The 27,005-nt window shown below is 32.1% G+C and overlaps 3 protein-coding genes across 5 annotated transcripts; 2 read left to right on the top strand and 1 right to left on the bottom strand.

Moving 5' to 3' along the window:
- The first annotated feature begins 1,468 nt into the window (after nt 1-1,468).
- LOC113871524 (trihelix transcription factor GT-2-like) lies at nt 1,469-4,420 on the top strand. Its single transcript, XM_027508617.1, has 3 exons — nt 1,469-1,532; nt 1,696-1,949; nt 2,129-4,420. The coding sequence occupies exons 1-3, from the start codon at nt 1,494-1,496 to the stop codon at nt 3,369-3,371; spliced, it is 1,536 nt and encodes a 511-aa protein (XP_027364418.1). The 5' UTR covers nt 1,469-1,493; the 3' UTR covers nt 3,372-4,420.
- LOC113871529 lies at nt 3,869-26,013 on the bottom strand. 3 transcript variants are annotated; one of them, XM_027508634.1, is made up of 8 exons: nt 25,769-26,013; nt 25,337-25,366; nt 24,066-24,164; nt 23,544-23,637; nt 22,455-22,749; nt 22,326-22,380; nt 20,769-20,879; nt 3,869-3,895 (listed from the first exon to the last, which is right to left on the bottom strand). In XM_027508634.1, exons 1-7 carry the CDS (start codon nt 25,892-25,894, stop codon nt 20,805-20,807), a joined length of 774 nt encoding a protein of 257 aa, XP_027364435.1. In that variant the 5' UTR covers nt 25,895-26,013; the 3' UTR covers nt 3,869-3,895; nt 20,769-20,804. The 3 variants fall into 3 exon arrangements, with proteins under 3 accessions (XP_027364435.1, XP_027364430.1, XP_027364424.1); XM_027508629.1 differs by lacking the exon at nt 3,869-3,895 and having other exon boundaries at nt 20,449-20,879; XM_027508623.1 differs by lacking the exons at nt 3,869-3,895; nt 20,769-20,879 and adding an exon at nt 21,165-21,733.
- On the top strand, nt 18,529-19,175 carry LOC113871547. Its single transcript, XM_027508640.1, has one exon. It carries the CDS (start codon nt 18,561-18,563, stop codon nt 19,173-19,175), a length of 615 nt encoding a protein of 204 aa, XP_027364441.1. The 5' UTR covers nt 18,529-18,560.
- Nucleotides 26,014-27,005: the final 992 nt, after the last annotated feature.

Here is a 27,005-nt window from a genome sequence, read left to right on the forward strand (position 1 = left end):
TCAGTTATATTAATTTGTATGGTATACATCTCACACGAAAATAAAATAAAATAAAAAATAATGTATGCAGGTATTTAAATAAGTTAAATTACAATCGAATGATAAAAAAATGCAATAATGGAAGAGTAAGTGGCATAATTAAAATTGTAATGAGTATTTCTACTGATATGGAATAGCTTAATGGGTAGATTGGAGTCCCCAATTCCGGTGGTACAGTGAAATGTATGGGGAAAAAAGTGATAAAGATAAAAAGGAAAAGAAAGAGTTTAAGAAAACGACGAGACTGGGCCTGGCGTGAGGAGTGTTGGAATGGTTTACGTAACCCAACTACGATATATGCTGTCGTTTTCGACTGTAACCAGTAACCACGGATAACTAGCATTTTCAAAATGAAACCCCAAAGTTATTCAGCCAACAAAATAAGAACGGGTTAAAATAAAAAGCAAGCCACGCCGATAAATTGGACTCGTCGTTGATAGATAAGGACAGTCTCAGTTTCCAATCTCATCCAAAATATCTAAGCCTGCTAAATTCACCACCTACATGAGGCAATAACAAAACCAAAACCTTCACTTTCACTATATTTTCATTCGGGTAATGATCTATGTAATTTAATTTCAATTCCTCAATCACTTATTCTAGTTTGCTATGACTCTTATGATACAAGATTTCGCATTTCGCCAAGCAACAACTTTGACTAAACGGGATGTCGCCGCTTTGCCTAATTGGCCATTCCCATTCCTGTACCGGTTTGTAATTCGTTATTTAACGAACTCAACCTTTTATTTTAAATTTTTTTGACATTTTCCGAGTTAAAGAAAAAAGAAAATTGGAATATCTTGTCTAGAAAATCATGCGTGTTAATTAGCGCAATAAAATGGAAAAGGAAAAGGGGAAGGGATATTTTTGTTTTTCACCGACACGCAAAAATGCGGTAGTCTTAAATTTAAGGCACACGTAATTGTATTTAGTGTGTGGTGTGGGGCAAAGCCAGCGGGGATGCAGAAACGTACAGAACAAGAATGTGGGCTCTGTGGGCCTTGCCTTCCGAACCGGACTCCGTTACCACACGATAGAAAAGAAACCGACTTTTGCTTCGGCCCTAAGTGTCCTTTTCTTCCCACCACCACATTTCCCACTGCAAATTCCCCATTTTACCCTCCAGATTAAGGGCCTCATGCACCGAGCACGAAACCATAAAAAATTTTATTAATAATAATAACCAGAAAGGGATAAAAAGCCCACTAATATTGACCGTAGCTGTCAAATTTTAATTTGGCTCGCTGGTTGCTAAAGGTCAAACCTAGACAAGTGGGAAATATTGTAATGACGCAGCAACCAATGGCACGGCGCCGTGTTGATAGGTGTAGCTGGATGGAATCTATCTGATCATCCCATTCTCACCCATTCCATTTCACTTCTTTTTAAATTTAAAACTTTTTCAATAATACGTTATAACCTCTCTCCATTATTATTATTATTCACCTTTCAATATGCTCTCCCTTGTTTTAACTTTGCCAATGACAATAATGGTATGGTAGAAGGTAGAAGTAGTCCTAGAATATAGCACTAAGAGTACGAGCTATATCTCCTCTCAAATCAAAACCCCCACAACACATCCCCAGTTATCAAAATTACCCTTCTTCTTATTTTTTTTTTCCAAATTTCACCAACTTCGTTTTTCTTTTGCCCCAGCCACTAGAGTTTCTTTGCTGTAATTCGGGGAAACTGATGCTGGAAGCGGTACCCCCCATAGAGAACCCGGAGGGTGGTGGCGTGGCCGTTCCCGATGGGTTGAAAGCGGAGCACGGCGAAGAGGGTGACCGGAATTCCGCCGCGAACCGGTGGCCTCGAGATGAGACAATGGCTTTGCTCAAGATACGGTCTGAAATGGACGTTGCTTTCAAAGATACCAGCCCCAAAGCCCCTCTTTGGGAACAAGTCTCAAGGTCAGTTCCTTTTTCACCCTCTTCCATTCCCTTCATAAATGCAGCTAAATTTTCATTTGGGTCATTCCATTTTAGTACTAGTGTCACATATAAATGATATATACTCCTTCGCGGTCATGATTATATGAAACATTTATTGTGCAATGTTGTGATTGAATTTAGAACTTACGACTACTCAGGAAATTAGCGGAACTAGGATATCATAGGAGTGCGAAGAAGTGCAAGGAGAAGTTTGAGAACATTTACAAGTACCATAGAAGAACCAAAGAAGGTCGTTGTGGCAAACCCAACGGTAGCAAAACTTATCGATTTTTCGAGCAATTGGAAGCTTTAGACGGTCACCACTCTCTTCCTCCTCCCCCAACTACTTTACCTACCTCGGAAGAACAACTAGAGGTCACTGCTAAATCTACAACCCATGTGCCCGACAACAACGTTAACGTTATCGAAGATGCGGTTCCTTGTTCCGTTAGATACCCTAGTGCAAACGCTGTGGAATATTATTCTAGTTCCACCACTTCGTCTTCGGGCAAAGGGTCAAAGAAGAAGAAACTGACGCAGTTTTTTGAAGGGCTTATGAGGGAAGTGATAGAGAAGCAAGAAACGCTTCAGAGGAAGTTCATGGAGGTGTTGGAGAAGTGTGAACAGGATCGAATAGCGAGAGAGGAAGCGTGGAAGAATGAAGAGCTTGCTCGGATTAAAAAGGAACGCGAGGTTCTGGCTCAGGAAAGGTCAATTGCTGCGGCTAAAGATGAAGCAGTGCTTGCTTTTCTCAAAAAGTTCACAGAAAACACGGTGCAGTTACCCGAGAAGATTCAGGTTCAAAAGGAGAAAGATAAGGACATGGTAGAGAGTGGTGATAGAGATAAGCAAGAGTGTGGAAATGTTAGTGTCGGGAATTTCATACATATGAGTTCATCGCGATGGCCTAAGGATGAAGTTGAGGCTTTAATAAGGTTGAGGACACAGCTTGATGTGCAGTCTCAAGGGAATGGATCTAAAGGGCCTCTTTGGGAGGAGATATCTTTGGCAATGAAGAACCTTGGCTATGATCGTAGTGCCAAGAGGTGCAAGGAAAAATGGGAGAACATTAACAAATACTTCAAGAGAATGAAGGAAAAGAACAAGAGAAAGCCTTCGGATTCCAAAACGTGTCCTTATTATCACCACCTTGAAGCTTTATACAGTAAAAAGCCCAAGAAAGTGGATGAGTCGGTTGGTAATTCTGGGAACGAGTTGAAGCCTGAGGAGCTATTGATGCATATCATGGAAAGTCAAGAAGATAGACAACAACAGGTAGAATCATCATCATCTGAAGATGGTGAAGGAGAGAACACGGATCAGAACCAAAGAGAGAATGAAGATCAAGGTGGGTATCACATGGCAATTGCAAATAGTCCTTCCTTAGCAATCATGAGTTAAAAGCTTAATTTCAAGAGATTCTTTAATTGAAACTTCTGTGACTACCAACGTGGGGTTCCCGTTCTTTTGACTTTCCAATGATTTATCAAACTAAGATCAGTGGGAGATGAGTTGGGGTCATGAACAATCTTAGGTAGAATACAAACCAGTCTCATGGGTGGTGTCTTTGTATGTATTATTATTACCCTATATCTTCCAATTTTCATTGGTTTTTTGTTTTTAGTTTTTTTGTTGAGTGAACATGATACACGGAACACGCACATTGAAAGGGGGAGAGATTTGTCTGTGTGTAAAAAATAAAGTCACTCGGCGTGTAATCTAATGTTATATCAAATTTTCCCTAGAAGTTTGTAAACCCATGTGTGATCAGGTGGGAAATGGTTGGATTTGTTTGTTTGTGACAATAAAAAAGGACATAGCGGTGAACTGTAATGAAAGTGCATTTTTGTTTAAAGTAGAGCGGAATGGATGATTACATCACGCGTGGGTAAAGCATTTGGCTATCATTGTGGATGGATATGCATCTTACCAAGATCTGTGCTTAAGTTATGTGTTTTAGGGTAAATGCAATCACTGAGGCATTATTGCCTTTGGGCTTTGGCAGAGTAATAGGAAATTCTTAATGGCCTCTTATTTTTGTGGGAATATTTGGGAATTTATATCAGATTACAATGCTCAAGTATTGACTGAATTTCCTTGTCATCGGGAGAGGTTGTGATCTATGTAATGATCATGTTGACTTCAACTACCCCACCCGTTGGAATAAAGTTTGAGAAATGATTATTGATACTCATTTTTATTTATTATTTATAGTTACTTGTTTGAGGAAAAATAAAAGAAAGGTATATTTAGAGTGTTTTATTTGAATGTAATAGTAATATTTATAAAAAAAATGATGAAATATATATTAATATAAAATAATGTACAAATGTAATTGTAAAAGTTTTAATAACTCTTTTGACATTATTTCTACACTAGTAGGATGTATAAAATATAGGTGTAGTAGTAGACTTGCCACAGCTTCGGAGTTTCTAATAGGAACCCCAATGTTTCTTGATAGATTTTATTTTACCATGCTCCTCTTTTCCTGGGTCTATTAAGGATTCTTCAATGACTTGTTTAAATTGTTTCAACCAAAAATAAATTTATTTTCGAACATTAAGTTTATTTTGGTTTGTTCAGAGAAATATTTTAAGAATATTAATCATTTTCTAAAACAAAATTATATACAAGCATGGTTTATATAGCATCATAGTTGTGGAACCTCCCCTAAATTTCATTAGGGTCTAATAAAAAAAATAAATTGAAAATAGCATTACTATTACTTCAAACTGTATGGCTTCGCTTTTTGTAAATTGAATAATAACATTAAGTCACCCTTTACAAAATATTGTTAAGTGTAATATATAATTTCAATTTAATTACATAATATTTTTAATTTTATCATATATATATATATATATATATATATCGTTTGTGCACAAATTTATTGTCATTTCTGATATAAAGACTGTCTTTTCTCCCATTCAGTTACTGTACTTCAAACTTTAGTAAAGTGACTGTAGTAAATAAATACAAAAGATTTCTCAGGTTTTTGGTGCACTTCTTTCGGCTGTTTTTCTTAATTTTTGGGCTTAATGTTAACACGTCATGCACACTTTGTCTTAATCTGTTGTATTTGTATATTACAAAAGAAAAGTAAAAGCAGTAAGCTCTCAATTTGATGATGTATATATATCACTAGTGTCATTATCATTTAAAGAAGACAATTATCATTTTGATTTGCGACTAATGAATAAAATTCAAAAACATTGGCAGGGTCCACCATATATTGTTTCCCCAAGTTGTCTGTAGTAAAAAGCAAGTTGGGTAGATAGATGAATAAAATGGTTTGCATGATTTTACGGTGGTAGACCACTTCCCACCCATGTGAGAGTCACTGAGCCGAGTTAACATTACAAGTTTGATTTTAACCTCGGGCTACTTTTTTTTATTAAATTATATATTTAATCTTTATAATTTAAACTTGTTTTCAAATTAATTTTCATATTTAAAAAATATTTTTATAAAAGAACTTTGCTATATTTTAGTCATTTTATTTACATTTTGGTAATTACTCGTTAACAATATTATAATAATAACAACTAAAATATAACAAAATATTTATACAAAAATTTAAAATATTTTTTTGAGTATATAGAGTAATTTATTAACAAGTATTAATTATAGAGATTAAATATATATTTTAATAAAAGCAAAAAAAATATTTTTAATAGAATTGTTTAAAAAAATTTAAAAATAAAATATCAAATAAAAAATCATAAATGTTTAAAAAAATTTATATATTTAAGTTAGATTATATATATATATATATATATATATATATATATATATATATTGATAGATTTCATTGTTTGTGTAAATACATAAATTAATAAAATAATAAAAATATTTTTTCTTAAGTATAGGAATTAATTTATTAACAAGTAATGATTATAAAAATTATATTTTAATTAGAAAAAAAAGTCTTGACATAATTATCTAGAAGAAAAATTAAAAATGAGGTGCCAAGTAAAAGAATTATGAATTTCAAAAAACTCATTTATTTAAATAAAAAATTATTTATGATATATATGTATTTATTAATAGATTTTATTATTTGGTGAATACATAAAATAATGAAATAATAATTTTAATTAATAAAACATTAAAAATAATTTACATATAATAAAAAATATTACGATTAAAAAAAAATACTAAACATGCTTAGATATTTTTCATAAATAAAATATGTAATTACTAAAAAATAGTATAAAGACTAAATAATGACATGTTAAACGATATAATAAAATTATTTACAAAATTCATCATCTGACAATTTTGATTTTATAAAATTTTGAATAATAATATAATATTACATATTAAATATAGTAAATATTTTATTTTATATTTATAAAAATTATTTTTTAAATATATAAAAATTAGTATCTTATAAAAATATATTATATATAATTAACATAGTTTCATATACAAAATTATAATAAATATGTAAATGTTGATATTTTATTCATTCTTATTAAAATAAAATAAAAAGTAAAATATAAAATTAAGTAAAATTATTTATTAGTTAAGAAAAATCAAATGTTGTGAAGATAAAATTGGACAATAATTCATTATTTTTAGCTAAATTTGGTGTTTGGTTTAAAGTTATATTTGATTAAAATACATATTTAATTTATATATTTGACATATTTATGAATTAGTACCTATATTTAAAAATTATATTGTAGTTTCTATATTTGAGAAAAAAATTTACATTTGTGTTTTTATATTTAAAAATAAATATTAATCTTTGTATAAATGTATATTTTAGTCTTTTTTTATTTATAATGTTATTATAATAACATTGATAAAATGTAAATAATAAAGATCCAAACATAACAAATCAAATAATTGTTTTAGGTATAAGAATTTATAAAATAATAAAAAGGAAAATTACTTCATTGCATGAAATTTTTTTTATGAAATAAACAAATTATGTAACATATTTTAGGTTTACATTTATAGTTTAATTTTGATTAATAAACATTTTATATACTTTATTTTTATAATTTTTACCATTTTCTACTTATTTGAATAAATTGGGCCTATTACAAATAAATGATTTAATTTCGTATTTTCGGTTATTCTCATATCTGACTACTATTTTGGCCATAACATTTTTTACAGATATCGTTTTTGGCTGATTCCAATTGCATTGAATTCTACACATTCAGAGTTTCAAAATGCATATATGGATATTTGGATTTAGAGTTATTTTCAATTTTTTATGTTTTTTTGAAGTTGAGACAAATTTACTGAATATTTTTGCGGGATTGCATTTAGACCCTTATTATTTAATAATTGTATTTGGGCTTTTAGATATTATTGAGCCCCAAATTTTGGCCACTTAATTTACTCTAATTAGAATATATAAATAGACTAATAAGGTTCTGAAATAGGGTATGATGAAGAGGTTAGACACTTTGAGTTTTTGAAATTTAGCTTTCTCTCGAACTTTCTCGTTCTTTTCTTATTCTTGAGTGGGTTAAGTACTTCGATAGAAGGCTAAACCTTTCATTCAACCCGCAAAATCTAAACGCATTAATTTCAACTTGAGTTATGCGCTAAATTACTCTAAGTTTGTTCTCTTTTTCTCTCTAATATCAAAATTGTGTATTGCGATTGTGATTAACTTTTCTGTTGTTAGAATTCAAATTAGAACTCGATTGATGCTCTGATTTGATAATTAATGTGGATTAGGTTAAATAATTATTTGATTTAATTCGTAACTGTGTTTAATTAGGTTATTCGATTGAATTAATAATTGAATTGGGTGATTGTTCAAACGTGGATTTAAATTTTTAGATACTGTGATAGCCGAAGTTACACGCATTTAATATTCTGTGGATTGATGTTTCTTAATTTATTTTTACTCAATTTTATTCTATTCATAATTCAACTTGATTAATTTACAAATTTCAAAACCCCAAAAATCTTATTTGCATTTTTTAAAAGAAAACCTAAAATTAAATTTGACTGAGAATGTGTCTCCGTGAATCGATTCAGATTTGACTTTATACTACAAAATCTTTAGAAAATTTAGTTGTTTTGATAGCGATTTGGCATCTTCTATCAATAGGTCTCATATTTAATTGTATGGACTAAGAATGTTTCTAATTTATGACATGTTAATTATAAATTAAAGTTTATAGCTGCTAGGTTTTATGTTTGGATATGATTAATTATAGATAGAGACAAAGACCCCTTTAAGGTTTTATTTTATTTTATTATTGATGTGATGTAAGATGCGCAGGAAATAATGTTATGGTGGACAAGGAGGAAAAATTGGTTACACAGAAAAGTCACGTGGAGTGTGAACTGCAATTGGTGAGCCAAAGGAAAAGCATGAGGCAAAGGAGAGAGCATGTTTTATTGAAAAATTTTGTGCAGTGAGCTCATTATGCATGTGATGTGTTACTCTCTGAATTTTCTTTCTCCATTCTTTCTCATTCCTTCTTCTGACCTTCTTGATTTCCTCATTCTGTTTCGTTATGATTCAGGTTCTATAAATGTTGTGGTTGTTGGCGAACTCTTTGTTATTCCTGTCTCATTGTTGTTTCGTTATTATTTCTTGCTGTTGAGATTTCAATTTCGTTTTGGTTTATCGAGACTTGTACTTGTTTCATCATTTCCATTAATACAATAGTTGCTATCTCTTTCTTAATTTTTCCTTAAGAAAATTATCGTTTCATTGGTGCTTTCATTGATGCCATGGCTAAGAACACACGTATGAAGGAATTGCAAGATGAAGTACGTGGTCAAGTTGACGATATTAAGTGTTCAGAGAGCAAGTGTACCCATCGAGAAGTAATAAAGGGTTCTTAAATTAAGTTCCTGAAATATCGTCTTACAAGAATTGATTTTTAATTACTAAGAATTTCTTAATTTAATTGTTTAAGTTTCAAAGATACGAGATTAATTAAAAACAAATTTATAAAATCAATTATAAAACTAAGAGCAAGAAATACAATGCACGTTTTGGTTAAACTTATTGGAGAGAAACCTAGGGCATATGAGTTTTCTTATTCAATCCTTTATGTTATTTTTCTATTTAACTCTAAATTTGATTTCCTTATGATTACCAATCATTCGTATGAATACTATTAATACCCAATGATCATGCAATATTAATATTCTTTTATCTAAATTAACATCCCCAATGGTCATGCAAGACATCAATTTAAGAAAGTTTAAAGAACTTATGAACTTGTTAATTTAATAACGATTAGAAGAGAAAGATATGTTTGGTCCACCTAATCTTTTGTCTTATTTTACCCTATAGATTTATTAATTAACTGAGGTACGGTCGCCTGACGATATAATTAATTAGGATTAAGAAAGAAGAGCAATAGGATCAAATCTAATTACAAAACGGAAATCAAATTTAGATTCATATATAATAATTCCATAAATTCATGAACAATAGTTCTCATAACCCTAACTATGGACTTAGTTACTCATGCTAAAGAAAAGAACTAACACAATCATAAACAAAGCCATAATCAAAAGAATAGCAAACTAGAGTATGAGATGTGTTTCTGGTCTTCAAGTACGATTGCTTGAAACTTCAAGTCTCGCCAAACATGTGCCAAGGATCCTGTGCAAGAGAGACGAGATCAGAAGTGTATCCGAAAGCCAAAGACTAGATGTAAAAATGGTCCTTTTACGATGCCTGCTATCTTCCCTTTTATAGGATTTAAAAACCCTAAAAACTCTTCATAATTTGGCTTCCCGCAGATGAGCACGGCCGTGCAACGCCTTAAGCATGACTGTGCATGGGCCCGAAGCACCCCCGTACTTATTGAATGGGTTTGGGTGTGTTGACTGCTGTGAAGCTCTAATCTTCTATCAATTTGGGCCCAGAATGCACCCAAAATTCACTTGCGGCCTCTTTATACCAAACTGCACAATTAATATATAAATTAGTGTAAAACTCAAATAAAATAAAGGTCAAATATGAATATATGGGCTGTAAAAGAGGGCTTAATTACAGACTTATCATTAAGAATTTGATAGAGCTCTTAGACCTTCGTGATCGTGAACAACGAGCTCATATTAAGCAAGTTCAAATAGAGGCCCAATCTCGCATGGATCAGATCCAACAATCCTTAGATTTGTTGCTACAATCTCATTCGCATCCTCAATTCAATGGTGGCTCAATGACGAACAATTCCATGAGCGGAGCAACTCCAATATGCAGTGCGTTTCATGTTAAGGATATTTCCTTAGATTTCCCTTACTTTAATGGCCAATCTTCGGTGTTGGAGTGGATTTTTAAGGCTGAGAAGTTTTACGATTATCACCATACACCAGATACTGATAGAGTTGACATTGCGGCAATACATTTTGAGAAGGATGTCGTACCATGGTTCCAAATGTTACAATGGCTCTCTGCAGTTAAGACCTTGGCAGAACTGACGACAGCACTTAAATTACAGTTTGGACCTTCCCCCTTTGATTGTCTGATAGTAGAGATTTTCAAATTGCAACAAATCAGTACCATTTTTTTATTATTATTTAAAATTTATATCTCTTACGCATAGATTTTCTAGTTTACAAGATGATGCTCTGTTGAATTGTTTTTTAAGTGGTCTTCATGCTAAAATCCGTCATGATGTTATTGCTCAGTCATCAACCTCCTTGTTGAGGGTGGTTGTGTTGGCCAAATTGTATGAGGAGAGATATTTACCTGTAATTAAGTCTAGTACTGTGCCTATTCGACGTTATTCTCCTATATCTTTGTCCTCTATTACTGTTTCTCTGAATCAATCTAAGTCCTTGCTCAAATATTCATTTCCACTGTTACTTCCTACTCCCAATACTCCACCATTAACATATACAAATATCCAAAAAATGAGTCCAATTGAGATACAAATTATGTAGAGAGAAGGGATTATGCTATTTTTGTGACAAAAAATTTACATTCAATCATCGGTCTAATCGGCAATCTATATTTTTGCAACTTGATGAGACCTTCATTGAAGACAAGACTTCACCTCCTAATACTGGTCAGCAGTTAATTGTTGAGAAAACTGTTTTGAATGATCATCACTTGTCCCTTAATGCATTAAAAGGGGGTATAGGTGTGGGTACCATAAGATTTTTGGCTTATGTAAACAAGTTGCCAGTAACAGTGTTGATATATGATGGTAGCTCTAACAACTTGATGAGACCTTCATCGAAGACAAGACTTCACCTCCTAATATAGTCAGCAGTTAATTGTTGAGAAAACTGTTTTGAATGATCATCACTTGTCCCTTAATGCATTAAAAGGGGGTACAGGTGTGGGTACCATAAGATTTTTGGCTTGTGTAGACAAGTTGCCAGTAACAGTGTTGATATATGATGGTAGCTCTGACAATTTTCTGCAACCTCGTATTGCGAAGTTTTTGAAACATCCTGTTGAGCTAGCTCCCTCATTCAAGGTGATGGTGGAGAATGGTAATTACATGGCAACTGAAGGATTAGTGCAAAATTTGGTCATTCAGGTGCAAGGCAATGTATTTCAATTACCAATATATCTTCTTCCTATTTCAGGAACTGATCTTATTCTTGGTGCCAATTGGTTGAAAACCATTAGGCCACATGTGGCTGATTATGCATCATTGAATTTGAAATTTTTGCATAATGATAAATTTGTTACATTATAAGGTGAAGTGAACCATGTTCCAATACAAGCTCATTTACATCATATTCATTGTATGGTTAATACCCATTCTATTGCTGATGTTTATACAATGAAGATGGTGGACCCCAATGCTCAAGCTATTTCTTTACATGAGTTGCTAGTTGACATGGAGCCCAAATTGACTTTTTTGTAATTATGCTTCTATGTTTGCTACTCCAACTTCTTTACCTCCTCACTAAGCAAAGGATCATTCTATTCCACTAATTGAGGGCTTAGGCCCTGTCAAAGTGAAACAATATCATTATCCTCACAGCCAAAAAGAAGAAATAGAAAAGTTAGTGGCTGATATGCTTAAAGAGAGAATTGTTCAACCAAGCAACAGTCTTTTCATTGCTCCTATAATCCTTGTGAAGAAGAAGGATGGTTCTTAGCATGTGTTTACCGATTATAAAGTTCTTAACACTATAACTATCAAGGATAGTTTTTCCATACTCACTGTGGATGAATTAATAGATGAATTGTTTGGTGTTTCTTCTTTTCTCGAAACTGGACTTGCATTCTAGTTATCATCAGGTTTTGTTAACACCTGAGGATAGATGCAAAACTACTTTTTGCACGCATCATGGTCATTTTGAGTGGTTGGTCATGCCTTTCGGATTGACTAACGTACCAGCTACATTTCAAGGTTTGATGAATGATATTTTTAAGGACATCTTGTGAAAGTTTGTTCTCATTTTTTTAATGATATTTTTATATATAGTTCTTCATGGAATGAACACCTTTACCATTTGGAAGTGGTCCTGAAAATACTGCAGCAACATCAGCTGTATGCACGTTTTTCCAAGTGCTCATTTAGAGTAAAAGAAATTTTATATCTAGGCCATACTTTGTTAGGTCAAGGAGTGGCTATGGATTATCAGGGTATTATTGTTGTTTTGTGAAAGTTATGCCCAATTGGTAGCACCATTGATTGATTTATTAAAAAAAGATGCATTTTGATTGACAAAAGCAGCTACAACACCTTTTTCTAACTTGAAAGATGCGCTTATAACATCCCTGTTTTGGCCATTCCAAACTTCTCAAAACTGTTTATTCTGGAAATGGATGCCTCTGGTTCTAAAATCAGAGCAATGTTAAGTCAAGAGAATCATCCTATTGCATATTCTCAAAGAAGCTATCTATGTGTACGCAAAAGCAATTTGCGTATACACACGAATTTTATGCTTGTACGGAGGCATTGGCTAAGTTTTGATATTATTTACTTTGCCACAAATTTGCATTATGACAAATCAAAAAAGTCTCAAAGAACTCTTAGAACAATATCTTTAAACTCTGGAGTAACAACAATGGCTACCCAAATTTTTGGGTGTTGATTTTACAATACAATTGAAGTAAAATATTCCAGCTCATGTCTTGTCACGCAGCTTTATGATGGCTTGGTCTACTCCATGTAATCAATGGCTAACAAAAGTTGCAGAATTGACTCAAGCAGATGATAAGTTGAAGCAATTGTATAATCTGGCAGCTACATTACTATTGTAAGCTTATGCAATCAAAGATGGTGTTGTATTTTGGAAAGGCAGAGTCATGTTACCTGCTAATGAGATTAATCAAGTGTTATATGACTTTCATGCCTCAAAAATAGGTGGTCATGCTAGAGTGTCCAAGACTATGGCACATATTACTTCTCAATTTTTTTGGGCCAGGAATGCGATAGCAAGTTAGAAAGTTTGTGCGAGAATGCCAAGTTTGTCAACAAGCTAAAATTGAGCATGCTTTACTTACAGGGCTACTGCAACCGTTACCTATTCCACGACATGTTTGAGATGACATCTTACTATATTTCATCACAAATCTACCAGTATCTCATGGGTTCTCTACTATTATGGTGGTAGTAGATAGACTTTCTAAATTTGGACATTTCATTCCGTTGAAAGCAGAATAAGCTAGTAAGATCGTGATAGGATTTTTATTAGCTCTTTTTGGAAGCAATTGTTCAGAACTCAAGGGACTATATTGGCCATGAGTTCTTCGTATCATTGACAATCGGATGGCCAAACTGAAAATTTGAACAATACTCTAGAGATGTATCTTTAATATTTTGTGTTTGAAAATTCGAAAAGCTGGTGCTTAATGTTGCCTTAGGCACAATATTAGTAATTTTTCACTTTACCAAAGCATTGGAATGGACTTTACCAAAGCATTGGAATGTTTCCATTCAAGGCTTTGTATGGCAAAGATCCTCCTTTGGTGTCGTGTTATGAAACAAATGTAACTGATCATGTTTTAGTCCAAGAATTGCTTCGTGACCGTGATGCTCTGTTACAACAATTGAAGTGAAACTTACTTAAAGTACAACAATACATGAAAAATCAAGCAGATAAAAGGCACTGAGAGTTGGTACTTGTGAAGTTGCAACCTTATAGGCAATATTTGGTGGCTTTACGAAAGATTCAAAAGCTGAGCATGCATTACTTTGGATCTTTTGAGGTGGTAGCAAAAATTAGAGACGTGGCATACAAACTCAAGTTACCATATACAACTCAAATTCACACTGTGTTCCACATATCCTTACTCAAGAAATTCGTTGGGAGTCCTTCATAGCAGTATATATCATTGCCCTTTACTACTACTAAGTTTGGTCTTTCGGTATAACCATTTCAAGTTTTGAATTCCTGCACTGTCATGTGTCATTCCAAACCAGTTTCTCAAATCCTAATCCAATGGGATTCCTTGGGACTTTCTGTAACTACATGGGAGGATGTTCAAGAGATTCAATAATCATTTTCAGAATTCAACCTTGAGGACACAATTGCTTTTGATGAGGAAACTATTGTAACATGTGCATAAACTAATACCGAGGTAGATAATGAGGGAAAGTTGGTTACACAGAAAAGTCACGTGGAGTGTGAACCATAATTGGTGGGCCGAAGGAAAAGCATAAGGCAAAGGAAAGAGAATGTTTTATTGAAGAATTTTGTGTAGTGAGCTCATTATACGTTTGGTATGTGACTCTCTGAATTCTCTTTCTCCGTCCTTTCTGATTCTTCCTTTGACCTTTTTGATTTCCTTATTCTATTCTCTTATGATTCAGGTTCTGTAAATGTTGCAGCTATTGGCAAACTCTTTGTTATTCCTGTCTTATTATTATTTCGTTATTGTTTCTTGCTGTTAAGATTTCAATTCTATTTTAGTTTATCAAGACTTGTACTTGTTTCATCATTTCCATTAATACAATAGTTGTTGTCTATTTTATAATTTTCTCATAAGAAAATTATCGTTTCATATGATTATTGTAAATATAATTTTAAAAATTATGATTGAAATATATAAAAACATATTTTAGCTAACTTTAATATTTTTATTTTATCTTTAATAATTAAATATTTTAAATATAAATTCAACTAATACAAATAATTTTATAATTTTACTTAAAAAAAAGTATCTTTTTAAATAATTTAGAAGAAATATATTAGCTTAAAATTATTTTTCATTTAATACATGTGAACATAAAAATTACTTTCATAATTGAAATGATCTTTTTAGTTAATCTAAATACAGATCAGGATTCACTGCAGTTTACACGGAAACTACACTATGCATTTAGGCAAAATTTCTCATTTTTACTTAAGCAAAAATTTGTTAGCTTATGGAAAGTTGTGTTTGATTGAATAACATTTATTCTTTAAAAGCTAAATTGATTAAATGTCATGTAAGAATATTAAAGTTGTGTTTGAAAAAAATTACGGATAACTTACGGAAATAATTTATATTTTTAAGTTTTTTTAATTTATTTTGATAAATTTAGAAAAAATTATTTTTTAAAAGTAATTTTATCCTGAAACATGGAATGTAAATTCTTATATAATAAGAATTTATTAAACACGTATTTAATTAATTTGTGATTTTAAAAACCATCTAAAATCTTTATCGTATGCTTTTAAAAGTATAGTTAATATATATATTTTAAAATATTAATTATAAGATATTCTTATAATTTGTTTAAAATATCCAATTTTTAAAAATTCTATCCATGCATTTCTGCCCTCTATTGAAAAAAATAAGAAAAAGGAAAAAGTCGTACTTAAACAAAAAGGATTTTCTTTAATATATTTTTGAATATTGACGGGTTTATTGTTTCCCTAATATTTAGTCGATGAAGTCAAATAAAAATTTTATCATTGAAAATGGATTTTATTGAAAAAATTATGTTAAGTTTAAATATATTCTTCAGTAAATGTCTATAAAACAAGATTTAGAAAGACAGAATGACTAAACTTTTTTTTCTAAATGTTAAAATCAAACTATATCTTTATTTTATTTATAAATAATTATTTTTAAAAAAAAAGGTAAAGTATATGAGTTGATTTTAATTTACAAAAAATATTTCATTTAATTAGATTTAATTTTTTTATAAATATTCATTAGTAAATTTATTTTGATCAATTATTAATCTTTAATTTAAACATGTGCATGATTTATTCTCCACATTATTCAGAATAGTTGCATGCTATAAAGCAACAAAGCTATTTAGTACAAAAGATAATTCTTAAAAGTTACACACAAATAATAATAATAATATTTATGGAGGGGACTGGGTGACACTTCCATCATCATTTTCATCTTCCAAGCCATTGCCCATTTTGCCTTGGTCCCCCTTTTGTGGACCATCCTTTTCTTTTTCTTTTTATGTAATTAACTAATTAACACCAGTCAAACGTTGAGGACATAATTAAATTGAAAAAAACAAATAAAACTAAAAGAGCTTTTCAAGAGGAAATAAAAAAATAAACATAACAATAGCATTTTTCAAAATTTAAAGAAAGAAGCATCGTGGCAGAGACTTCTGAAATCTGAATCTTGGGTAGTGATGAGCATCAACTTTAGTACTTTGCAACTAACTTCAAGAAGTTAAAAAAGGGACTATGACACTCTATCAGCTCTCCCTCTGCTTCTCTTTCATCCTCCAGTTATTGTCTGCCAACATTTATTAATGTAGTATTTAAATTATAATCTTATTAACCAGTACTTAAAAATTATTGGATCAACTATATTTTTACATTTTTAATGAAATTATTTTATATATAATGAGTCAATAATTTATAATATGTAGGTGTTGATTAAAATTTTAAAATATATTAATAAATTTTAAAATTTTAAAAAATTTCATAATTTATTCTAGCAATCTTCGAATTTCCACGAATCCCAACTTGCAAAGAATGCTGACTCCATGATGTGTTGTCACTGACCTAACACTCCTACAATTAAGACGGGTCAGCTGTCATTTCAGTGACAGTAATGTCACTTATGAATTATGCCTAATCATTCTTGTATTTAAGGTGAATGATAAAAGTTATTTTATTTTAGTTTATATTTAATTCCGTTATTCCAATTATTGTGTAATTTATGAAATTTTTACTGATAATTTGACATTAAAAATTTTAAAACTCATAAATTCTTTTACTATGTATTTGAATAAAATATTTTTTAAGAAACTTAAGAAAAAAAAAGAGAGGACATATATTTTTATTATTTTCTTCAAATACAAGTGAAAACATACTTGTGTTTTTTAATAATAAATCATAAATTTTATAAACGTAATTTATGTAATAAATTTTTTAATTTAGTGATTAATTTAAAATATCTTTAATATAAAATTATTCAATAATATATTTTTTAATTATGTTAATATAATTTGATCATTCTTATATATGTATATATATTTTAAAGTAATACACATTTTTAAAATATTAATTATATATATTTAAAATTTATATAAATTGTTATAATAATTTTTAAATATATTCTCATTAAAATAGATAAATATATCAATAATATTTAAATATTTAAGTAAAATACTTAAGAATAACGTATTGTTAAAAAAATAATAGTTAAAAATTTTAAAATAACGTATTTTGAAAAAATAAAAATATTAAAATGACACGTAACATGAGAAAGGAGGAATAGCTGGCAATGTCCTGCTTGGTCCGAGTAACAATTCATCCAACTAAGCATGGACATGACTGATGTGAAGTGAATTAGATGAATCTGGGAAGATTAATACCAAGTGTATAGCCATCGATCACTTCATAATTGCTTCATAAAAATTAGATTTGCCTGTTGTTTATGCACTGAATGCGAATGGAAACAAAAGCATGCTGAATTAAATGCTTGTATTATACAAAAGACAGCAATGGCATCTTGATGCCAAGTGCCACAACAACTCATTCACTGCCAAAGCGTTTCAACTTTAAAAAGAGTGCCCTCACTGCTCACTGTTCTGCTTTCACCGTTCGATATTTTAATTTGAATGTATAACGTATCGAGATCGCCACCACTTCCATTTTACTATTCATGACTCAGTAACATTCTTTAATTTATAGAAATTTCCCTCACATTGTCTGCACTCTTTCCTCTTCTCTGTCTGTCGTACTTTTTATTTTATCTCTTTCCTCACTTAAGCTAATGAGTTATATAATTTTATCATTTATACTATTAAAAGTTAATACCGTATTATTTTTATATTTTTAAAAAATAATATCTAACTTATAAAAAACATTTTAAATATTTAATTTGATGGTTCAAAAACTATTTAACTAAACTACATACTCGGGTCGTCAAATTAATACTCACAGATCACATACTGAGAGTCAAATTTAAACTCGTATTTTTACAGAAGATGAATAGAATTCTCACTGGCTAAACCTACTTTCGTTTTCAAATCATTACTATCTGATATTACATAAAATGCTATAAAATAAAATAGATTAAATATCATTCTATTATACTTTGATGATGGCTAACATAATTTACCAACCTAAGTTACTAAGAGTACTGTTACTCTAACCAACTCTAGTTACTCCTCTATGACTAGTTTTGAACCTCTTGGATTTGATAGCAATAAACTTCCCCAACGTTCTTCTTGCGACAGAGACGGGGCTTTCTGAGTGCTTCCATCCATGGCAGACTACGAAACCCAGCATCACCATAACCATCACCATCACCATCACCAGCAGCACCACCACCATCAACAACAACAACAAGCAGTGTCGAAGGAGTCAGCATTCCAAGCCCTGAACACCATCATTCAGCTGCATTTCGAGAAGACCCTGGAGAAGAAGCGCGCCATAGACCTCCAAAAGAAGGAGCTTCACAAGCTCTTCCAGATATTCTTCATCTTCTTGGGTCTGGTCTTCCTGGCCCAAGCCCAGTCACAACGTCTCCAATGCCGCCATTGTTGGATCCCCATCACACTCCTCTCCATGGCCCACCTCATCTTCTACGTCTCAGTCGCTCAGACCCTCAGATGCATCAACGGCTTCAAGTACCAGCGCCGTTGCCACAAGCTCACTCTCGGCTTGGCTACCGAGAAGCTCAGGGAGATGAAGATGAGATTCAACGCTGAAGTGGGTGAGTTCGATGGGATTGGCGATGAGGAGTTCGAGATTCACTACCAGGAACCACCTGAGAGCTATTTCGGTAAGTTCAAGAGAAATTGGGCTCTTCATTTTGGCTTCTTGATCTTGATCTATGCCTTCATGATCTCTTCATCGGTTGTTCTCCTCTGTTTTTAAATTATGCATATAGCTAGTTTATTAATAAGATTCATAGACCAACGTTTGTTTTTAGTATAGATGTATAATTTGTATCATGTAATTCATTTCCACTTCACTGTCAATTCTCAAATTCAATCCATTCTCACACCAATCTCTCGTCATTCCTTCATTTCCTTCTGTGCAAACCCTTTTTCTTCCTTGACAGTCATTTTCTAAGAAAGGGCCACATTGTCAAAGCCAGTCAAAAAACCTACTGTAGCCTATAAAGTATCCTAGGGCTGATTTACGTCAGAGTCTTTTTTTTTTTATTATGCACATGTTTCAATGTCAAGTTTGTAACTTATTTTAATTATAGTTATTGATTAAAAAAATTATTTTTAATTTAAAACAAATGAGCATGCTAGTGTTTGACAGGATTGCATCCTGGAAAGTGAGACCTGAGATGATATTTTGTCAAAAGGAGGGGCGAAAATAGCGAATCTAATTAGTTGGCATGGATAATCAGCTTCTATGGGTGAAACTAGTGGTTTGAATTGGTGTAGGTATACATAGCTTACATATAAACGGCTCCCAAATAACATAGCCATATTGTTGTGCTTTTTGACCTAAAGTATGAATTCTTTAGACTTTCCATGTCACAGCACAATAACTATAGGAATACACTTTGCTCAAGATTCTAAAGCTTGGAATCAGGAATGGCTTCTTTCACTTACTCAAGAACGTCTTGCGTTTTCTCCTTTGCCTCGAATCATCACAAAAAAATAGCTTTTTTGTACTTATTTTTTCGACAAACGAGTGCTACGAAAACAATCAATGGATTTTGTAGTATGACCCTCCAGAGGGCATCTTTCTGTTTCTTTTAGCCAGTTCTTCTGTTTGAGCTCTTGGCTTTGAAGTGATGAAAAAGATTACTTTTCTATAAAAGCTACGGATGACTTCACCATTCATTTTCTGAAAGATTGAAAATAACGTTTGATAAATGTGTTGGAATATCACAGGTCATAACGTATAAATTCTGTTTGATATTGAATGCGTTAAAAATTAAGAGACATGAAATTATAAAATACTGCTTTAACCTTCTAGAAAGCTTAAATGATCATTTATAAAGCACTATATAATTTCTATAAAATACTTTTGGCCCATGAGAATCAACTAATTTAAAAATAAAAAAATCAACTAATTTAATTATTTTTATTAATTTGTATAATTTAATAAAATGTATCATGTAAAAAGAATACGAGGGAGTAATGTCACTACAATTGATAAAACCAATTAGAACAAAAAAAACAAAAACAAAAATCATACACAACTGTTACATTGCATTACATTCTATTACACAAGTCTGCACGAGATGCCTAATTTGGTCTGTCGTAATTACGCTTAAAAAAAAATAAATCAAAACTAATGATTATTACAAGAAGTGAAGCAGTAATTCAATAATTTTTCCCTTTTTTTTATAAATATTTTCTGACTCAACGATCCTTCACTTCCCTTGCTGTTAGAGAGAGCACTTGCGTAACATTTAAAATTGTAAATCATGACTACTTTTAATTGCAAATTTGACCTACATGTGAATTAAATACAAACAAAAAATTGAACTTAATCGTACACCATTGATTTGGAAGCTGTAACAAGCCATATGGCCACCTAAGATGGGGAGAGAGCATTGCATAATGTCTTGTATGCATTTACACAGAGTTTGAATTTTTCTTCAGCCATTGCCTGCCATCACAGAAAGGTAAAGTGCCAAACATAAGACCAGATAGCACATATAACCTAAAAGACGAAGTAAGAAAGGTGGCCATATTAGTGAAACTTAAAAAAATACCTGACATAAATTTTTACAATTTAGAGTATAACCTATATTTTATTCGTCATTCATCCTATATATAATGAAATGGTTATCCTTCTGTAAATATTTAAAACCACAGACCATCCAGTACGGCCTAGAAATGGTGGATAAAAACCAGTAACAATGAGCTACTCCTTTTTCATGTTCTATGCTGGATTCAAAACGATATTATTTCAACCTTCTTTTAGTTTTTCAATAACACAATGCACACATACTTGCAATATACACTTGCAATAAACTCATCAGTATATGTAAGCATCTCTCTTTGTACAGAAAGGGCCAAGACTGTTATTCCAACTCATCACCAACGAGGGTAAAATAAGTTGGTCGGTTGACCAAGATCACTTGATCGATCCTAATCTTTCTGCAACTAAATGGGCACAACCCCTCTTCCAAGAATCATAAACCGCAGGATATTTGAGACCAAATAAGGAATGAAGACATACATACTATGAGTGTTGCCAGCCATCACCTCCCAGCCACTATCTCATCAGAAATGTAGTCAGAGTAACACCACCAATCTCTATTCCGAATGCAGGCTGCCTAATCTTGTGAGTTGAACCCAGAACTTTATCACAACCCCGAAACTTCCTCCATCACAACCACTGCCATCAGCACTTCTACCTATCTACACTACCTATATAAAACCACTCATCCCTAGTGGTTCAGGGCCAGATCGCCAAATCCTATCGCCTGAAATTTGTTCCCTGTAGTTGCAAGACCCCTGTATCACAATATAACAGAGATTCACAAGGCCGATTTTCTCAGCAACTTGTCCCAGACACCTGTTTCTTCCCTTTTTTTTTTTCTTTTTTTTTTTTTTGAAGGGCTTGTAAATAATTTCCATATGTTAGGTTATAAATATCAATTTTAAACAAATCACCGGTAGTGAATATTAAACGTTGATGCAAAAGTCATTTTAATAAATGGAAGATATTAGTAGGAAGTAGGAACGACTGCTGCACCCTTTATCAGTGGCTGCATCATAAAAGCCACAAGAGAATGGACTGTTGTTTATTCGTTGTTCATAAATGTTGTAGACGGTATATAATGCCAATTTAACAGTGCTTGGCAACTACTTTTGTGCTTAAAATATATTAAAGAGGACCTATATAAACGGTAGTTCAGGATTGTTAACACTTTACACCTATTACGAGGAAGACAGTCTGTAGCTAATAGTGAGTTTTGAGTAGGGTGGGTTTGCGGCCAACCTAACACGTGAAGTTGTCATACATAATGCCCCTTTCACGTTTCAATTCCAAGTTTCTAACATGTATCTAAGAAGTAAATTGGCCAAACAAAGATTTCAAACGCACCTGGGAAGGGCCGTGATGCTTATCAGGATGCCATTTTAAAGCCGATAACCGGAATCTACAAGGAAAATAAAATTGTCTTTTAAGTTTAGCACAAAACCTTTCACTGAATAGAAACCCTGAAGTACTTACGCATTTTTAACATCTTCAATCCTTAATGGACCTGTTGGTGGCAGACCAAGAATAGTTCTATCAGAACTTGATCCTATACAACATGAATCATCATCATACTCAGCATCACTTTCATTCTTCCATTTGTTTGCCCAACTTGAATGTTCCCTCCATTCAAACCCAGATGTGGAACGTTCAGAAGAACCCCTCCAATTATTGAAGGACCAGGTATACCTTCTGTTACCAAATGTTGCCTGGAATACTTGCTCAGTAGGAACATCAAAGTCCTCAGAGAAACTTTCTCTTCTGATTTTTCCTGAACATATAATGGAGATCAGCAGTTAGGAAAGTAAACAAATGTTAATTTAAAGAAACATTCATGCGGACAAGGAAGTCCAAGATGGCATAACAAAACATCTACAATGAACAAATAATAAATTGTAATGACCGTGTGACAAAACACAAAATTTTACCTATAATGACAGCACTTTAAAGCAACATGTATTGCTGGAAAAGTGTACTTTTCTAAATTTCATAAACATCCATTAAAATAAGAGGAGTATTAGGAACATAGTATCTAATACATTCTTTTTAACATAGTCTCAGTTATTGATTTCAAATTTGTTGAAAACTATTAGAGTAATTAAATTAGGAGTGATAATCATGAAATTAAGTGAGAGATCCACATGTTTTTGTTATTTTTAATAAATTTTAACTAATAACGAAGATTGTGTTGCTAGCACTTCTCTAAAAGTAATTGAGTAAAATATATATATTTCCCAGGATTAAAAATATTACAAATCTAACTCAAAATGGGGTAAATTAGGAATACAACATTTGTCTAAGATATTAAGGATGGCCTTTTCATATTAAAATTTCTAATGAGAGGTAATTTGTCCATTTCCGCATGTCTCTGAAAATTTTCGAAATCTCACAGGGTTCTACATATTTCCCTCAAAATAATTAGCTACCCAGACCCTCAACTTGTCTCCTGAACAACAAATTCTAACCAGTACAGACATGTGATTGAGGAAGGTAAGGGAAAAAGTGAAGGAAATGTTGAAACAAAAAAATAAAATAAAATACAAATGTGAACTAAAAAGAACTCACGTTTAGTTTTCTTTTGTGGTTTTCCACCAGACCGCTGACCAGACTTTGGTTGACCTTTATGGGAACACCTACCATGGTCTCCATACCATTTTTCCTGGGAGAATGTACGCCATAAAACATTATCATTATAAATTGTTGCAAGCTAGCAAGTCTAATACATAAAAATCAAATATGAGGTTTGCTAATATATTCCCACCTGGTTTTTAAACAGAGTTTGTTAACAAGGGACACACATACTTTTTTCCTTTCATAATATCCCACCCAATACCCATTGTCTACAGGCAGTATTTTTTCCCAACCAATTCATGAACTCTCCCATCTAAATAGTGCAAAAAGTTTACTTCAAAAGCATCGAGTTCATGCTAGTTCGTATCTCTTTAATACACACACTTTACCCACACAAATCCTTACCCAAAAATTTAAGCAAACATAGTGACAGCAGTAAACAATATAAAAGATATTAATAATAATATCATAAAATGACAAAGTTTCTCAACATAATCAAGGTTTTAGAAAGCATACCTCAGATGAAAAGTTATAGGATCCACTATTGTAAAGAAGACTATTCAGAGCTTTCTTTGCATCAGCACGCTTTTGACGTGTAATGTATTTGAATTGATTCTGAAATTCACATTTCCATCATCAGTAAAGAAACTATGTTAATAATTATATAAATGTCAAATAAGCAGGCTTGTCCCCATAAGAGTTGTATGAAGTAGTGCATGGGGGACATAAGTATGTCAGTCCTAAAATGCATGCTAAACAAATTTCTATCTAAATTCCTAATGAATCCCAACAGATATTGCATTTCACCTAAAATACCATTGCATCTCATAGTTAAGCCCTTGAGAAAAACATAAAATCTGACCATAGGAGAGAAAATCACTATAATACACATTACACACAAAACTAAAGATTTGTCCAGCAATAAAACAAGCTTGCACTTAATCTGAGATTTTAAGTAATCAGCCACTGTTTATAATAACAAGAACTGAAAAACGATTGGAAGTCCAAGGATTCATTTAACAGAAACACATAAAAGATGACATATGTGTTTCTGTACAGTCAAAGACCACGGGAAAAGATGAAGAATTGTATTACAAAATGGATATATCTTTCTTTCTTTCACCCCTTCCCCCATTTTCTTTTTAATTGGGGGCATGGGGCTTGAATCCATTATCTACAAAGGGAAATAGCAGTTTTATTGCATGCCTAGTTTAAGGTGTACAAAATATTTACCATACAGAAATATCTTAAAGTGTTATGGTGAACTCCAGTTTTGTCATGTGTGAATGCGTACAAGAGACCTCTAACTCGAAGTGCCCACATTACTATAATCATTTATACATTGCTGCCCTCCATGTATATGTTCAGACAGATATTTTGATATTAGAAAATTCTGTAAAGCTTTAGATTCAGAACATTCACATATGCTACCAGTCATTGTACTAAATAATAACCACTAAGAAAATAATTTGAATATTGTTCACAAGTTGATTGTGAAAATAATTCACCATAGATTGCTTGAAGACTCTACCAAACTGAAGATTTTTTCTCCAATTCAGAAAGCAGGAGGCTTCATAGCGTTAAGTTATTAACATGATAATACCTACCACTGAATAAAACTAGTTTACATGATAATCAATATAATAATGGACAAAAAAAGTTTAAATACAAACAATACATTGCCTTGTATAAATACTTCACAAGTTTACAACACCAAAAATAGGCAGAAATATGTGTGCTACTGCTAGATCACCTAAAGAAAATGAACCTATAGATCCAATGCGTACCTTAGATGGTTGTTGACCTCTTCTTATATCCTGGAAACAAAACATTGTATTAATTTCCAAACTTTCTGATATTCAGTAAAGAGATAATCCCTCGTCCAAGAAGAAATGAGAACATAGACAACCCAAACTGAAAAAGATGATAGATAAACAAATAAGCTTGGAAAGGTAAGCCAATTCCCAGTGGCAGGTGATCTGAGCACACAAATTCGGGTTTCAATAGTTCATAGGAAAATGTAGTAATTTACTTCTAAGCTAAGAACGCATGACAAGTTAGCAACAAGTTTGTGCAATACTTGCCAACAGAGCTTGTATACCAAATGTAAAAGTTCTCCTATCTCCACCATTCCATTTCTACCATATTGTTACTACTTACTACCAAGAAAGAAGCAAATGAACTTTTGAAATCAGAAAAAAAAAAAAAAAAAAACTCACGGAGTTGAATTTGTTATTCCATTTCTGACACGAACAGGGAGTGGAATGAAATGCAGAGAGATGCGTAGCGGAGGGAATCGCGTGAGTCTTCAAAGACAAGAAGTTCCGCCATCGTGCTATTTGCATATCGAGAGAGATCGAAAGCGTTTGCGATGTCGTGGGACCGAAGTTGAAGGAATCTGCAACGACGGCGTCGTTTGAAGCCAACTTTCTGTGGGGCTTGAGGTAAGGCCACAGCCACGCCGAGGTTGCCTCGCTGGCCTCCTCTCTTTCTGGCTCTCCTACATCATAGGAATCATCGAATCAGCAGGCCTCATGTCCACAAACCACGGGCCTTCATAATGATTTTTTCTACAAGTCATTTAGGCCCAAAATTAAATTTTGGTCAGCCCAATTTCATTTAGAAAACCTCAAAATTGGGCCCAAATGGCAGTACGGAGAGCTAGCGAAGCACATTTATGAGGCTATGAGCGTAGCAGATTTATGAGACAGGATTCAAATTTATGGAAAAAAGAAAAGAAAAGGGAAGAAACATGGGACGAAAGAGGGGCCGAATGAAATGGGTTTAATAAATGTGCACATAATTACCCTGTATCATTCATTTTGACGAATTAACTTATATATGATAAAAGAAGATACATGTGGTGATGTTAAATATTAGATTATCAATTTAAGGAATTATTCCTTTAATTGCCATTCATATGCCCTTTTAAAATAAAATAAATTTTAGAAGAAAGAAAAAATCACTAAAAAATGATATAATGTGAGAAAAGTTTTATAAATAAGAGATTTTGATATCCACTCAAGGAGTAATGTTTTTGGTAGTCTTAAACCAAATGATAGCTAACTACTCACATTGCAACACATTCGTATATTTATAAATTATAAAATTTATTCATATAACATAATATTAGTAGTTATATCACATGATCTCAAACCACTTAATATTAACGTCTATTTATTTTTTTAACTCTTTTTTATTTCTCTTGGTATATCATATCACATCATTTATTATTATTATTATTATTTTAATACATTTTTTTAATTTTTCAAGATGTAGATATTCCTTAGAGTGTTTCCTAATTATTTTGTTTCCTTTTTCTGCAATGTAAGTGCAGGAGTGCAAAACATATATCTGTCCTTACACTTTGTTTGGATTAGGGAGGAGGGAAGGAAAGAGAGAAAAGGTGAAAAAGGTTGTGCTTTTTTAATGAAGGAGAATAGAAAGAAGAAAATA

Source organism: Abrus precatorius, unplaced genomic scaffold (genome assembly GCF_003935025.1).
Source record: "Abrus precatorius isolate BTA unplaced genomic scaffold, Abrus_2018 Scaffold10, whole genome shotgun sequence".
Classification (NCBI taxonomy): Eukaryota; Viridiplantae; Streptophyta; class Magnoliopsida; order Fabales; family Fabaceae; genus Abrus; species Abrus precatorius.

What these genes read in the sequence shown, in the direction of transcription:
- LOC113871524 (XM_027508617.1), top strand. Translation starts at nt 1,494, where the DNA reads ATGCTCTCCCTTGTTTTAACTTTGCCAATGACAATAATG. An exon ending in CTTTGCCAATGACAATAATG is followed by an intron (nt 1,533 to 1,695) that starts GTATGGTAGAAG and finishes CTTTTGCCCCAG; the next exon opens with CCACTAGAGTTTCTTTGCTG. An exon ending in CTTTGGGAACAAGTCTCAAG is followed by an intron (nt 1,950 to 2,128) that starts GTCAGTTCCTTT and finishes ACGACTACTCAG; the next exon opens with GAAATTAGCGGAACTAGGAT.
- LOC113871529 (XM_027508623.1), bottom strand. Translation starts at nt 25,894, where the DNA reads ATGCAAATAGCACGATGGCGGAACTTCTTGTCTTTGAAGACTCACGCG. An exon ending in ACCACAAAAGAAAACTAAAC is followed by an intron (nt 22,750 to 23,543) that starts GTGAGTTCTTTT and finishes TTATATGTTCAG; the next exon opens with GAAAAATCAGAAGAGAAAGT. An exon ending in AGCATCACGGCCCTTCCCAG is followed by an intron (nt 21,734 to 22,325) that starts GTGCGTTTGAAA and finishes ATTGTGATACAG; the next exon opens with GGGTCTTGCAACTACAGGGA.
- LOC113871547 (XM_027508640.1), top strand. Translation starts at nt 18,561, where the DNA reads ATGGCAGACTACGAAACCCAGCATCACCATAACCATCACCATCACCAT.